Source organism: Berghia stephanieae, chromosome 5, assembly GCF_034508935.2.
Source record: "Berghia stephanieae isolate SIO BIC M18660-M18661 chromosome 5, UCSD_Bste_1.3, whole genome shotgun sequence".
In the NCBI taxonomy this organism is placed as follows: Eukaryota; Metazoa; Mollusca; class Gastropoda; order Nudibranchia; family Aeolidiidae; genus Berghia; species Berghia stephanieae.
The window spans coordinates 42,228,433-42,245,581 of NC_088364.1; the positions used below are offsets into that span (position 1 = coordinate 42,228,433).

The following is a 17,149-nucleotide window of genomic DNA, read 5'->3' on the forward strand; positions in this document are numbered from 1 at the left end:
AGCCATTCCCCTTTAATGTAGTCATTACCACAGACCTAAACCATTTCATCACCAAAGCAGTTACACAGATGAGACTCGGATTCATTAAAATATTGAATCACTTTTGATATGTAGGCCACTGCTTTCTTGGTAATGAAAAATATGCATGGTATAACTATTAAAAAACGGCAACCATAAAGGCCATACTCGTTACTGCAGTCTTTATGAGGCTTTGTGGTATTGTGGTAAGACACTCACATCTGGACCAGTAAGTTCCAGACTCAAATCCCGCTCTGAATAATTGCAGAGTAGAGTTATTGGGACAGGCTTTTTATTCACATTCTCTCACCGCACTCAGATGTAAAATGAGTACCAAGCCGACAACAGTGTTGTCTCTGTCGAGAAAAATTGTAATAACGCCTCACAGACTTGGTGTCTCGTCCTACATTTTAAGTGTTGTCTTTGATTTGGGACTCTTTGTGTAGCAATTTGAACATATTTAGGGGATGTTGCACTATACAAAAGCTCAATTATTTAAATTTTATTATTATTTTTTTTTTTTTTTGTTTTGTTTTGTTTTTTTTTTTTTGTTTTTTTTTTTTTGGGGGGGGGGGATACATATTTATTTCTATATGCATATCTAGACACTCAGAAAAGAAATGGTTAGTTTCCACGTCAAGTATAAAATAGAGCATTTTTTTAATTGTAGAGCATCAAACCTGTTTTTAAGTATTTTGAGCAAGGTGCATCCGTTGGTGTGCGCAATGTATATGTTTATATTTATATTTTTATATAAGTGCTATACAACTACAGAATTTTTTTGTCTTCTTTACAGTTACTTTACTCCCTGTCACACCACCCAGTTTTCTCAGTTCATGTCAGCTTAACACATAATTCATTGTGCCACTTAATAAAGGAGACCATTCTTTTGTCAAACAGCTACAACTACAATGAAAATAAGTTGAAGCAAACTTGCGCGCAAAAGGAGAGCCACTCCTCCAAGGATCGAGTTGCTGGCTTTTTCCTTGGACTTGAGGTTAAGGGTACACACGAATGTGGGTCCTCTGGTCTTGGTCTTACAGGCTACAATGTGACGAAATTCTGACAATTGGGACCTATTCCCAATTGGATTCAGTAGTCTGATATCAATCCACCCGGCAACGGCTGCCATCTTGGTTCTAAACAAAGAAAATCATTACTTTTTATTCTTCATGCTGGCTAGAACTTTTCATATGCCTTGTGATCAGAATGTGTAAAAGTCAAAACATAAATTTATGTTTTTTTTTCCCTCTGGATACACTTTTATGCTCGCCGGAGAAATATTTCATACGGGCGTCCGCCATTGTTCCGATAGTTTAGAGCCAGTGTTACTAAGTTACCATGCATCATTAGGAAGGAAGTGACGTTACGACTGTTGAAGAGTATTATACAAGAATACGTCGGAGGAGCAACCTTTCAACACTAATGTGAGGCAGAAAATGAGAAGATTTTTAAAAAAATTTAAATGTTGGCATCAGTATTAGAATACACAATGCCACCGATCTCAGATATGCTGATGACACAGCAGTTATTTTGAAGAATGCTCTGAACAAAAGTTAATAAAGTAGAAGAAAGAGCAGGTCTCATTTTAAGCACCAAAAAGACACAATTTATGACAATGGAAAAGAACAGTGATCCCCAAATGCAATAAAAGACACTAAACCAGAACATATAAACTAATATAGCACATTGGATGAACAGAAGCAGACTATTGGTACTTGGTTAATAAAAGATTCTTATTTCCAACTGTCAAGGGGGGGGGGGGGGGGGATTTTTATCTGAAGTTTCAATAAGAGAACAAGACTGAATTACCAACAAATTATTTCATCATATATATTTATTTCACAATTTATTTTACACAAAGACAAACAATTACAGTAAGTACTCACATTTAAATACATCAACACATTTTGCTATCGATGTTATTGCTTTTATCTTACAAAAATATGTCTATAGTAGTACATCATTAAGTCTAATAAAATTGTTGTAAAACATCTAATAAATATTGTGTAGATTATAATTATAAATAAATCAAGCAGTTGACAGCAGTTTAATCACAGCAGTTAGAATTGGGTTACAGAAAACAATAACATAAAAAGACACAACAATTAATTAAAACAAACCCATATAAAATTATCTCTTATCACAGTCTTATAATCTAAAATCATTATCAACATAAAATTTGATCACAGGATGTAAATTAATTTGAAAATAAAAAGATTTCTCGATTCACACAACGTGTTATTCTTATAAATATTTCATTACTAACATCAAAATCAAAACTATAAATAAACATTTTATATGCATAGATCTCTGCAAAGACAAAGTTCTGATTTTCGATGTAAATTTAATTTTAAGTTAGCAACAAAAAGAAAAAGCGCAAATAAATTCTTATTATCGGATGTGCTTCTTTGACTACAAAGGAATGACCTGTTACACAAATCATCCTCTACGTTTGCAGCAGAAGAGCCACTCCGCCAAGGATCCACTTGCTGGCTTTTTCCTTGGACTTGAGGTTAAAGGTCCACACGAATGTGGGTCCTCTGGTCTTGGTCTTATAGACAGGACATTCATAGACAGACCTGGCGTCCTGACGATCCACGGGGATGGCCTTGATGAAAATAACGGGCATGGCTGGTGCCAATTCCTTCAGTCTGGCCTCGGCGATAAGACCTAATTGTTGATAGGATGAAAAAAATAATGAAATGTGCTAGGATTATTATTTCTTTCTGTAATTAGTAGAACGAGTAATTAAAGGCTCCTTGAAAAACATCTTCATATTGGTATCATAGTATTGTCCGAAATGAATTATTGCAACATAATTCTAACCATTTATCTGATCAATATTCGGAGGAAAAAAAAACATTGTTGAACAGCCCCCTCCCCCTCCCAGTACTTTCTAAACTTTGCACTGGCTTCATGACACAACATGCAATGCAATAGTGATTAATGATATTGCTCAACAACAATACTCAACAGTTTGAAAAGGTTAAATTCCCATCTTTCAAGATCTTCCAGTAACTTTTAGTTTTTTTAAAGGAAAAGTTAAAAATCATTAACTGAAGGCTCTTTTGGAATGTTTTGGTGCCAAACGATGGAATTTCTTGCCGAGAAAAATCAAAGAAAAATAAACACTTTCTTCTGGGATGTTTTATTTTATTGTAATTTTCACAATCTTTATCTGGCACTGTATCACACAGAAATGTTCAGATTATATATCTAGAACCAATTTTTCTCCACAGATTTTTACTTCTATTTCTTTAGGGACTATTCTCTAAAATCAAAACTTACCAGTCTGCATATCCCATCGAGCTCCTTCCATGAATAGTCCGTGGACATAAGCACCCTCTCTTGGAGGTCCTGCCATGTCCTCACGTGACTTCTTGGTGACGTCACACTGAAGACACATACGATCCAGTGGCCATTCGTTCTAAAGGAATAGAAAAAAAAATAATGTTTATTATTTTAAACCTTAAATAACAAATTATTCGTTATACTAAATAAAAGCCAATGCATTTCTCCAACAGTAATATTTGGAAGTCAATCACGAAGACTAAAGGTCGAAGATGAAATTAGCCTGCTTGAAGTAAATTAATTCCTCTTGATAAGCCAACAATTTAAAATAAAAAAGGCAAATAAAAACAATAAAGAAAAAAATAATGGTAAACTATCGGTGGAGTTTGATTTATCAACAAATCAAAAGTGGATCCTATGAACTCCTTGATAGAATATGTTTTGACTGGATAAACAAAAAATCTGGGTATAAATGAAGTAGCAATTCTATTAATTTTCTAAAAATACGAATACACAGTAATATGTGCTTATAATAGCCAAGTAAGTAAATGACAGATTTAATTATCGACCAAAGATTATGGAGGCTAATAATTTAAAAAAGAATAAAAATTATCAACACCTTACAAGAAAAATAGTGAATTTGAAAATCAAGCGAGCAACATCGATGGTTGGTGGATCAAACCTCTGAAGTCCCAATTTTCACGATCGCCGGATCAAAACTCTGAATTCTACATATGAACTTTTGTGCACCAAGTTTTATCTAATTTTGGGCGGATCAGACCTCTGATGTGAACATGAAAATCGGGACATCAGAGTTTGAATCACCGACCATTGATATTTTTTTTAAGTTCAGATAAAACAACCATATAGATATACTAACAAGTATGAAGATAGTTGAATGAATTAATAAAACTTTAATTGGTTTATTAAATTTTTTTTTAGCATACTAACCTTTCTAGCCATTTGCTGCATAATAGCAGTGAGGAAACTCTGAGGGTTGAAGAAGCCTCCTAGCCACACGGCAGCTGGAAGCTGGAAGTCGGAGGTCCAGCTTTCAAGCTCCTTGACTCTCTGCAGCAAGTCAGCATACCATGCTGCCAGTGTGTAGAGAGATGGATATGCTCTGGCAGCCCAGGTGCCGGGCACATTGTCCAAAAAGAGGGCATTGCTGAGGTCTTCCATGTCAGCTGTGATGGTCAGCTCACCCTAGAGGTGGAAAAACAATTCGCAAAATGGTTTAGAAACAGGCATGGGTGTCACAATGAGTTATAACAAAGTACGAACAATGCTGCATATTCATTACAACGTAAAGGTAAATAGTACAAAATACCAAACTTCAAGAAGCTGTATAAACTATTGAACAACAATAAAAATAACAGGTTCGATAAAAAAAGATTTTATTTGTGGCCTTCTAATAATATTTTGATCTTTTTTGAAGCTGTTATATTTATTTGTATTCAAAACTTGAAGTGTAATCAAAACATAACTACTATCAACACTGCCATGAAATTAAATTTTAAAAAGAATTACTTATTTGTCAAAACATCAGATTCAAAATTTGTAAATTTGCCCTGTTTTGATTAATGGTGCCCTTTGAAGTTGGCACAGAATGATATTTCTTCCCAGATACTGCTCACGTGCATATATCAAGATAAGTTTGCCCAGGCTATCAGTAAAGTATAACACATATCAAAAAACAATGGTCAAATTCCCTCAAAGACTATTTATGACCCATCTCCCCGAAACGGTATTTAGTCTTAGTGATAGTAGAGATAAATTTTCTTTTAAATATTGTGAGGTTATTTTACTAAATTAGTTCACCTATCTAAATGAGGACTAGACCAGACAATACATTTCATATCAATGTGAACTACATCTATTTAGCTTTTTTTTTTGGGGGGGGGGGAGGAGGAGGATATAACCTTATATCAATTTAGAGTTTTGGGTCACAGCAAGAGGATGTTTAGTCTTTCATAGACATAGGGCAGCAACAGATTCAGTGCCATCAGTACCTATACATACCTTAAGACCAAGATCCAGTTCCTTCAGAGATCTTCTAATCTCACTCATGAGAATGTTCATTCGCTCACACTCCTGGAAGGCCACGACGACGTATGGAGTTCTCTCTTCAGGTGGAACTTTGCCCATAATCTCCGCCATGTTGAATTCGTCAGGAAGCTTTTCAACAATCTCGTCAAGGATGGATTTCACCTATAAAAATACGACAAAAAGTAAAAGTTATGTCATTGAGCATCTCTCACTGTGGCCAATTCATCTTTTTAATTGTTTAAAATACGTGGCAAAATAACTTTCTGTTCGTCTCTACAATGAAAGCATTAGAAAAAGCAGTGTAAAACAGAAAACTCAAAAAAAAAAATTTAAAGTCTTTATTTTTATTTGAATATGTAAAAGAATAACAAATTACAAATGTGGAAAGAGGAGTTGATTGTTTTTTTTTCTGAAATGTAATTAAAACCAAAAATCGCAAATGTACCTTCTCCTCACGGCTCACACCAGCACCACCACCACTGCCAGCATCACGAGGCTGCATCTCAAACACTGTGCGGAATAAATTCTCTGACGTAGAGGTCAAGAATTCAATCTCAGCATTGGGGTGAAGGCCATACAGATAGGGGCTCTCAGGTGGCAGAACTTCATCGATGTAAGTGTGGTAGCCCTTGTAGTCTGAATTAGGGGGCACAGGGAAATTGGGGGCCAGGAATAATTCACCGTCGAGCTGTGGTGATAATAGAAGATGTAACAATTTAATGATTTTTAAAAACAATATGCAGTAATTCTTAACTTTTCGTCTGGTGAAAATTGTTCAAAAACACATAAAATCTTAAGCACACAATAAAAAGTGAAAGAAAAAAAAAAGAATAAAAAATTGTAGGTGACAATGAATATGAGATTACTTGAGACTGTCACAATAACTAAAATGAATTAAATCAAACAAAAGATAGACCAACACAATAACAAGTTCTAGGACTTCCCACCATCTTTGTCATCAGCATCAAAAACTGCAGATCTCATCCGCCTTCCATTCATTGAGGATTCCTATACATGTCATCAGTAGCCTTTCTCTACTTCTACTTTCCATTTATCTTGCCAATAAAATCCTCTTTTAATTCTTCATATCTTGTGATCAAGAGATCTCTGAAGCTCTGCTTTATTAAGTCTTTGGAAGTAGTAAAACTAAGTAATCCCCATCTACACAATGTTACTTTACTGAAGCTATGCTAATAATGGATTGGATTATATTGGACTGGTCTTATTTGGATTCCTTGATATTAGATGGTTTGCATCAATAAATGAGCTAACTTATGTATTTCTTACATTATTATTTTTAGCTGATAAAACAAATGCTAAATCGTCTAGAGCAGATTACCATAAATGATGAAATTCAAGGGGACAAGATTTCATGTTTCCTGTGGCCTACTTACCATGTCGGCGTGCATGTAGACCTCCAAGTAAGTCTTACACAAAGTTCTATCCCAGTCATCAGTGATGTGTCCACCGTACATAATCTCTCCGAACAGATATCGGAGATCTTCCCATGGAACCTGAAGAAGGAGAATAAAAATCATGAATATATTACAAATTGAAAAGAAACATATGTTTTCTCAAATGGGGATCTATAAACAAAAATGCTTTGCCTAAAATATTTCATATATTAATTCTGAGTTCTGAGACGGTCAAACCCAATGCTGGTAATAGAACACTAATCAGCTTAATAACGCGTGCGCTCAATGTAGTGCTGATTTGCATCACACACACACACACTTGTTGATGTCTTGTTTATGATTCAGTTTGAGTTAACGAGTAGCACACACCCTACACACCCACTTTTTGATGTGTCTCGTTTATGACTGTTCGATGTAGGTATTGCTGTGCATTAGACACTCACAACCCCAGTGTCTTGGTTTGGAATTGAAATTGAGAGAAACCATTCACAAAGTGTGCAGGGAGTTTTTGTATTGCTGTGATGCGGGAGTGGTAGAGATGATTGTTAGTCATCATCATCATCATCACCACCACCTTGACAAGCACCATCACCATCACCACCACCATCATTATCATCACTATCATCATCTTCATCATCAACATTGTTGTCATCATTATCACCACCGCCACCAGTTTCACGAGCACTACCACCACCACCATGATTATCATCTTCATCATCGTCATTATAATCTCATCAAATCCAAAATTATAGCGACATTGTTGTCTAAAAGATGGAATACATCATAAATCATAAGTATCAAAAGAAATCAGAAGCATCTAAAAGAAGATATATATATATATATATATATATATATATATATATATATATATATATATATATATAGAGAGAGAGAGAGAGAGAGAGAGAGAGAGAGAGAGAGAGAGAGAGAGAGAGAGAGAGAGAGAGAGAGAGAGAGAGAGAGAGAGAGAGAGAGAGAGAGAGAGCAGGACAGGAAGAGTAACAGATGATAGAGAGAATCTGTGGGAAAAGGTGAGACAATGAAGTCAATTTCAGGTCGTCTGATGCCCGATGACATAGATGTAGGAGTGTCATACATGTGGGTGGGTCATAGAAAAATAGAGTTATAGATGGCATTGGGGTGGGTGGCTGTTGAGCTGCCTGTGTTTAAGTTTGTGTGTGTGTGTGTGTGTGTGTGTGTGTGTGTGTGTGTGTTGTATGCGAGCGTATGTCTGTGTGAGTGCTTGCGCAAATTTAAAAGAAGATCTAGAGAGAGAGAGAGAGAGAGAGAGAGAGAGAGAGAGAGAGAGAGAGAGAGAGAGAGAGAGAGAGAGAGAGAGAGAGAGAGAGAGAGAGAGAGAGAGAGAGAGAGAGAGAGAGAGAGAGAGAGAGAGAGAGAGAGAGAGAGAGAGAGAGAGGATGTTGCGTTAGGAGTGTCATGGAGAATGTTGGACTGTGCGTGTCTAGTGCACTTAACCCTTTACCACTGACACTGATTTTTGTTTTATAATAATAATTCCCCTTTCTATTATTTTTAATGCAGTTTAAACCTTTTCCACTATGACAGCAGTGAGAGTATCATGACTCTGGCTTCAATTAAACTATTAGTGTTTTGCCGTTACTTGTTTTTAAACATTTTATTTAAATTTATGAAATCAGTATGATCTTCTTTAGGTCAAAGTAAAATTGAAATTCGTCTTTGTTGGGTTTTTTCCGGGGTTTTTTTCCTTTCTTTTTTTCTTTTCCGAACATGGCTTTACTATTCCTTTTTCAAATTCTTACTGCCAAGCAGCTCATTTTGCTGTACATTCAATACATGTGCACACAAAAAGAGACATCTAGGTCATAAAACGACACATCAAGGTCATAAAAAACAATATCTTGTTTTTGCCATGGTAGCAAAGTGAGCAGCTTGTTGCTTGCAATTCAGCGCCATGACTGAATATCTGCTCGCAAGACCCTTATCGACCAATACCCACTCCAGCTCTACTGTAAATAGTAATTCTTCCACGTCAATGATATAATATAATTTTTGTTATGCTCAATTCTCTAATCTCTTTATATATAAATCTTAAATTTTGCATTGATAATTATTATTTTTTTTTAAACGCTTTTGCATCAGGAAACAAAAAAAGAATATTGCCAAAAAAAAAAGATATGAATAGATTAATTGAATTACTAAAGCGCATCTTTTACCGAATTTGATTTTTAGTTGTAGAACTTTTTTTTTTAATCTAAACTCTTTAATAGCAAGACTTTCTTAAAATTTGTTCGATTTTTTTATTTCGTTAGCGTAACTTAAGTCCCATCGTGGCTTTTGGGTGAGAGTTGTAGAACATGATGTCAAGTTGGAGTAAAATAGTAAACTCCTCGAAGGTAATAACTGACCTTGGCATTGGCTTCCAGATAATTGTACAGCACGTTGACAGAGATGGTCAAGTCACCAGTGTTGTATGGATACACTCTGTTCCAGCCCTGAGGTCCGAACTTCCTTCTCTCAGACACGACAGCATGGAAGTAACACAAGGCAAACAAGATTGACTTGAATTCCGTCTCTCTGGCACACATCTCCAATGTGTCCTGTGGTGTGTGGAAAAAAGTTAGTAAAATAAAAATTAAAGATAAGACTATGTCATTACTTTAAAAATTTATATTCAGGGCGGTTTTTGTTGGATTTTTCTTTTTTTTTTTTTTTTTTGGTTAAAACACATAACAAAGTGCCACATTATAATTTCATAAAGCTAAAACAAAGCTTTGCAAATCAAATAGGACTTTAATTTTTAAAAATTATTTGCAGCTATTATAGCTTGTGTAAAAACTATGTCATACAATGCTTTAAAAGTAAAATTATCAGCTGGTATTAATTCATGATTTGCAGATTTTCAGTTGTTGCATTTGGCAATACATTGAGCACTATAGCATGGCAGACATGGCCTTGATTCGACATATCAGTAAGAAGCATAGAGGGATTGAAATATATGCTCATTCAAGTTTCTCCCCCCATCCTAATAAAAAAATAAACACACGGCGAGACGTCTCATTATGTCTTTAGGCACCAACTAATTAATCCCCCAATAATACTCTGAGTCTGTCATTTATTTCTTTGAATCATTACCTGGTTGAAATTGTCCAAAGCTTTATGGAGGTTGGCGTACATGCCAGTTGGAGGCTCATTGGTGATTTTGATGGCCGACTCAAGGATACCTTGAGGAATGATGTGGGATTCTGGGGTACCAGCGGGCTCTGCGCTAATGAACAGTCTGTAGTTTTCGTGGCTCTCCTGAGAGAACTCCTCAATCTTCTTCTCCAGACGACCCAGCCACTTGGCTACAAGATGAACATTCTGCAAGACAACCCAGTGACCTTCCTTGGCAGCCAGATCCATTGCCTGCTCGGCAACGACCTCCTGACCTTGACCTAGAGAAATGTTGTGGAAGTTATTGTTGTCTGTGGTGAATCCAAGCTTCTTGCCCAAGCTTTCCACATCCTTGAGAGGATCCACACCAGGCGAGAGGATGAAGAAGATGGGCGTGGCAGGTCCTGACTCCTCGAATGACTTGCCGAATTCCAAGGCACGTCCTTCAACGTATTTGGTGCCCAACATCTCCTCAATGAAGTTTCTGGAAATATGTTTTATAATAATGATTAGCTAGGATGAAAAGAATGCCAATACTTGAAATGTTGATAAAAAAAAGAAAGAAAAAACACAAAGAAAAAAACGAATTACAGCATTAATTACCTATAATTTTATGAGTAATACGTTATACCATTATACGCTTTAATGCTAATAGTTGTAGATTTCATCCATATTATTCATATTATGATTTTCTTACTTGCCATTAAGTAAGAGCAAGCAGAGCAATAAATCAAATATCAAACAAAACAACAATTCTTCATCTTCTTTTTGGAATGTATTGGGCAGACCTAACGTGTCTTTAATACTTGAACATAATGCTTTTAACTCTATTATATTCAACTATGGCACCAAAACGTTGATTTTATGAAGTTTTAAATATCTTTATATAGTTTTCACGTTGGAGCTGAAAATTCGTAGTTCTACTGAAAATTTGTAGTTCTACGGAATTTTCGTAGTTGTAGGCAGATCTGGTATTGGGCCACATACAAAGGAGTCAATCCATGATATTACCGACAACAAGATATCTATATAAAAAATAAACACTTACGTGACAGCATATGTCATTCTGTCTGGTCTCAAAGCCCTCATCATGCACAGTTTCTGCAGAGAAGTCTTGTTCTTCCATTCCTGAGGGAATTTTTCCTTCTCTGGACACTCACTCTCAACAAACTTCTTCCATCGCTTGGCGGATCCCTCAATGTCTCTGTCCAAATTACGGAATTCCTCCATGGCGGCCAGGGCCTGTAAAATAATTGAATTGATAAAATAAGCAAATCAAATATGTACATATTTTACAGATACTTCGATGGCATACCCTAAAAAGTAAAAAAATGGGTAAACAAAAATTCTTAAAGGACAGCATTGATATGTCTTAAATTCCTAATTCTCACTTTGTGTTTGGCTACTGATTGCAAATTTTATTTGTTATTCAAAAACAAGGTTTTCAGAAAACGTTTTGAAAAAGAAAGCGTAAATAAAACTCGACTCAGCTACAGTCAAAGACGGATAATGTAAAAATGAGGACGCTTAATATGTGATTTGTGTGGTATGAAATGTAGTTTGGAGAAATAAATGAAGTATTGTGAAGAGCATGGTGCATAGGAAATGTGATATATAAATGTTCATTATTTAAAAAGTGTCTGAAATTAACAATGCCTTAGAATAACTTAATTTATTGTTGAATGAAAAACATGACTTTAATGCAAGGATCCAGCTGTCTTTTATCATCATTAAGTGACGGAAACAAAAAAAAACCCCTAAAAAAACCAACAATGTAGGTCCATTGGGTTGTGAAGGAAATCAGTTTTTGCATTTCTCTAAGAAGAAATCATTTTCGATCGATTGATCGTCTTAACAACAGAAAAATGGTTAGACTCCTATTCCCTTTATATAAAAACTTTGATTCCTTACCTTGATTCCTCCCCATGAATTGTTATTGAGGAAGTCCACAGGAGTTGTCAGGTTTTGGACGGCAGGGAATCGAAGCAGGAAGTCGAGCTCGACCGGGTTCAGTTGATTGCCCATCAGAAGGATCTGGAAGAAATTAGATTAAATAATGCACATACTAGATATAACTTCGCTGTTTCTTGTTTTGTTTGTTTGTATTCTATTTTGAATTTTAAAACCATTTTCATACAATCTGAGACTGGAATGTGAAAAAAATCTCAATTTCCTTTTCTTAAAACTCACGAAAGAACATTAAATGGATTTATCAATAAATAGTTACATCAAAATCTAATTTTATATGATTTGTCTCTTCGCATTTTAACTCCGTTTCTCTTAAAATCATAGATCAATTCTGAAAAACACTGCATTCCAGCTCCCCTTTCAATGATTATTGCTTAACCATGATCTAATTTGAGGTCATATAAATGTCAAGGATTCCTGTGATTCTTCTTATTCATTAGTTAAAGTTCACCATGCCCTATTCTGGGTGATGTGGTGACCTGAGGCTAATTAACAGTAATCTAGATATAATAATAATAATTAATAATAATAATAATAATAATAATAATAATAATATATAATAATAATAATAATAATAATAATAATAATAATAATAACAATAATAATAATAATAATAATAATAATAATAATAGTAGTAGTAATAATAAATGTACATTTATATAGCGCTTATGCCGAAGCTCCACATTGACAATCAGTAAAAACATTATATACTGCAGTTTCGGACAGAGAACACAAGCTCACACGCATCCAATTACACACACACACACACACACACACACACACAGGCACACACACACACACACACGCACAAACACACATATGCACTTTGATATAATTCCTGGCATAATCTAATTTAAATACTTCCCAAGATAGGTTTTCATTTTATTTTTGAATTTATCAACGCTGCGTTCAAGTCTGACAGACAGTGGGAGTGAATTCCAAGTGATGGGGTCTACTTAACTGAATGCTCTGTCGCCAAAACGTTTCAGATCAGTTTTTGGAATTTGAAGGTGATACAATTTTAAGGACCTGAGATTTTGAGCGGGGTTGTAGGGGACAATCAAGTCTTGAATATAGGCATGTTCCATACTGAAACAGTCGTCCAGCACAACTCCAAGGTTTTTCACTTTGGATGACATACTGATGTGACATCACCAACAAGTATTGATGGTAATATATTGTCTTTTTAATATTTGACAGAGAACCACAAAGCATGATCTCCGTTTTGTCATCATTTAGTTTTAATTTATGCTCCTGCATCCAATGCCAAATGGACGAGCAGCATTCCACAATATCAGATGAAGCTGTCTGTATGCCCGATGGCACAGCGGATTTGTACAGCTGTTTATCATCGGCATACATATGGTAATTCACACCATATGCAGAAATGACTCGTTTAAGTGGCATTGTATAGAGGACATAAAGTACAGGACCAAGTACCCAGCCCTGAGGGACTCCAAACTTCAGTGGTAAGGGGTCTGAATGTTTGCCATTAATTAAAACGGACTGGGTTCTATCAGTAAGATACAATTTAAACCATTGCAGTACAATGTCAGTGATGCCATAGATATATTAGAAAGGCTGGATTAAAATTGTGTGGTCGATAGTGTCAAACGCAGCTGACAAGTCGAGCAGTGCAAGAACTGACACTTCGCCATTGTCACATGATAGCAATAAGTCGTTGACAATTGACAAATATCACATAAAAGGCTTATGACAGGAGACTTGTAGAGTATGATAATATAAAGGTGTTGCATATGGCCTTCTTAGAAAATAAACAAAGCAATGAGAAGTGCATTGCGCATGGCAAAACTGTGAAATCGGCTATAAATAAATGCATACATTTATAGGCATTTATATCTAAGCTAGAACTTACCAAGAATGTCATCTGAGTTCCAAAGATAAGTTTGTCTTTCTCAAATAGACCTCTGGCTGTGTAGATGTAGACAGAATATGTGATGCAGTCAATTAGATTCAGAACTCTCTGCTTCAACTCTTCGGCGGGCTCAGCACGGTCGATGGCTTTACTGAACACAACACTGAAAGCCTGGAGATGGAATAGAGTTAAACATTGGATTAAATATGCATCTGAATTTGAAAGTTCTTTAAAACATACACATTTTCAAAAGAAAAAGAAAAAGAAAAAAAAAAAAAGAATACCGCAAATTACCGCAGTATGGAAAAAATACATTAAAATATTTTAAATAATTCTTTATTTACCTTGAGACAATATCAGATTCTAGTCAGAATACTGTACCTCTATGTTTAAAAGTTTAAACCAATGAGACATATTGAAATATTTTCATGACAGAAAGTCCAAAATACCCTTTACACATCAAATAATGAATACTTCATCTTGTCATTGAATTCATACAGTCAGTTCTAAAACAAAGACGTCATTTGGATTATATGGAGAAAATGATCATATCTTACCTTCAGAGAGAACTGATACATTGGATTAATCTTGTGCAAGTCATTCATAATGAAATATAACAGGGAGGCCCTAGCTGCAGCAGGTCTGTAATTCTCACGGGCATTGTTGATCTCCACCTCAGTAACCTTGGCTTCAGCAGCCTTGACCTCAATTTCGGCAGCGGTTCTCTTGGTGGTTTCCAAGTTCTCGACAAGGGCATAATCTCCCAGGAAGTTGCCTTCAGCAGCTGATAGACGTGCTAGCAGGTTGTCCTCAAGTTCTGTGGGATAGGAAAGGGTTACAGGAAAAATGTTATTGAGAAAGATTCAAAAGCATAGATGTTCTTGTGAAATTTTAGCAGGTGCCGACGTCAATCTCATATAACTTTAAAAGTGCATGCTTCAGGATTCTGAAAGCAGATTGGTGAATCATTTATATTCTTTCAAACGTTTTAATCTATATATAATATAATATATATATATAATATATATATAATATATATATATATATATATATATATATATATATATAAATATATAATGATATATATATATATGTATATTTATATATATATATAATATATATATAGATATATTATATATATTATAGTATATATATATATTATATAGATTAAAACGTTTGAAAGAATGTAAATGATTATATAAATATATATATATATATATTTTATATATATATATATATATATTATATATATATATATATAATCCAGATAATGTTTTATATGGGTTGTAATGGAGGGTACTGAAATAGTACATATTTTGAAAGGCTCATTATATGAGATTAGGGCTGTAAAATATTGGAATTGCAGCTTTTCAAGAAATAGATAATCGTAATTGAGTAAGCTGTATTATGATATTCTCGGGAAACAGCAACGTATTGATGATAATATCAGTTGATTCATTTGATATTTAAAGTCAGATGATGGCAAGCCTTGATAGCAACCAATAGACGATAATTCTTAGAAACTTAAGCTAATTCTGAAAATAAAAATTTAATATACTGGACTAATTTGCTCATTCTTTCAAATTTCAATCTGACGTTAAACATTCTACACTACAAAACTGATTCTAAACTAAAACTTTTGATTGCTTTGTTAAGCAAATTAATCTACTCTAACTGGGAGGTCAAACTCTTTAAGCAATTAGAAAATTATAAGGGCTATTTTATCTTATTATAATATAGATACGCGGTCTATTAAGTTATACTTGGGGGGGGGGGGGGGGGGGCTGAGTCCTACCAAGATATGACGGAGGTAGCTTTGTGCAGTGGAGCAAAACTTATCCAAAGGATATCACTGCTCTTTGTGCAATGCTACAGAATCAAGACTAAACTGCTACGAGGGTTTCATAATGCTAAAATGCAATTATATCATCTTCAGCAGTGACAGCAGTGAAAACAATATATGCACAATTCAAATAAGTACCTTTGAGTGTGATCTTGAATTCGTTCTGTTGTCTGGTCAAGTCAGATTTAAGCTTTTCCAAATCTGGTCTCTCCTTGGACACCACAGCTCCCAAAAGCTGGTCTTCCAAACCGTCCCTGTGAAAATGGACAATGGCATAAAGCTGTCTTCAATCTGGTTTATACGATTCTCTTTTTTTTTAAATTACTCAAAGATACAAAATCCGTTTCCCAACATGAAGTCCGACTTTCCATGATGTTTATTTTATTAAAAGATGGTGGTTTGTTTTCAAACATAATAAGGTAAATTCGAATGATAAAAATAAAAATAAAACAAGAAATGTGATTTAGTTTTGTTGATTAAAAAACTAAGAATGAATATGGACATGTTATAAAGGTGAGACTGTGATAAGTATTGAATTGATATTCGAAAGTGGTACATTTTATCATTTTTCAAAAAAATGTTAGAATCTCATTGATTTTTTTTCTTTACAGAGAAATTTTCCATTCAAAGTAACCGGATGAAAGAATTTGTACCTTCAAAAAAATGACATAGTTACTGACACACATGGAGATATTATAAAAAGGCTCTGTAGGAAAGAACAAAACTATTTCTTTCTTTCTTTCTTTATGTATTTATAAATAATAAATGATAACATAATTTACCTTGTGACGGTAAAATTGATCAGAGTTGTCTGAGCCTGCATCTCAGGTTTGTAGTGAGGGTTTGCCAATTTGGTTTGCAAAATGAGACGGAAGTCCTGATGGTACTCCACTTCTTTGTCTCCCATCTGTAATGTTAGAAATTGGTCGTGTATAATATGAATCATAATCCTGTCCTGTTTTACTTTGTAACATGGTTAAGAAAAGTCAATACCTGACTTTACTTGGTTGTATACTTCAACCGTTCAATTAAGCACCTGCCTATCAATTCAAGATTGAGGAACGTTTAAGCTTTTACCTTCAATATCTTACTTAATCTAAATATACATGTCATATACGGAATATGAGTGTGAATCGGCTGACACTAAAGAGGTCAGAAATAAGGACAATAGAGTAATGTATATGAGTTTACCTTATAGGTCATTTACCTTTTCATTTAACACATCGCAAAATGTATCGTGCTAAATTCACCAGCAATTTGCTTACATTCGACATATCAAAATGAGTTTTGTAAACTCTGGACAATGTAACAAGGGTCATATTATATGCAGTAAAGTGAGATGTTGTATACTTAGTGCATTTTTATTGGTTGAGATTGAAAATTAAAGCTTTCATTGTGTGATTTATAATTGTTTAGAGTGGTGGATAAAGAAAATCAATTACAATGACATCCAAATCTCCTCGGGGCAATGCACATCAAAGACTCCAAAATCGCCTTTATACAAAAACAAACGCTTGCATACATCCATCTATTAGAAGATTACACGCATAT

General features: G+C 34.7%; 1 protein-coding gene across 1 annotated transcript in view; it reads right to left on the bottom strand.

Annotated features, from left to right (window-relative positions):
• Nucleotides 1-1,837: 1,837 nt before the first annotated feature.
• LOC144972952 (dynein beta chain, ciliary-like) overlaps nt 1,838-17,149 on the bottom strand; it is a 59,762-nt gene continuing 44,450 nt past the window's right edge. Inside the window, exons 54-67 of the mRNA XM_078914805.1 lie at nt 16,381-16,505; nt 15,737-15,852; nt 14,313-14,572; nt 13,756-13,926; nt 11,823-11,945; nt 10,960-11,153; nt 9,891-10,395; nt 9,164-9,355; nt 6,756-6,875; nt 5,807-6,049; nt 5,335-5,523; nt 4,264-4,518; nt 3,310-3,448; nt 1,838-2,691 (exon numbers count right to left, since the gene is read on the bottom strand). Of these exons, the coding sequence (XP_078770931.1) occupies nt 2,468-2,691; nt 3,310-3,448; nt 4,264-4,518; nt 5,335-5,523; nt 5,807-6,049; nt 6,756-6,875; nt 9,164-9,355; nt 9,891-10,395; nt 10,960-11,153; nt 11,823-11,945; nt 13,756-13,926; nt 14,313-14,572; nt 15,737-15,852; nt 16,381-16,505 (2,856 nt within the window). The 3' untranslated portion in view covers nt 1,838-2,467. The remainder of the gene's footprint in view (nt 2,692-3,309; nt 3,449-4,263; nt 4,519-5,334; nt 5,524-5,806; nt 6,050-6,755; nt 6,876-9,163; nt 9,356-9,890; nt 10,396-10,959; nt 11,154-11,822; nt 11,946-13,755; nt 13,927-14,312; nt 14,573-15,736; nt 15,853-16,380; nt 16,506-17,149) is intronic.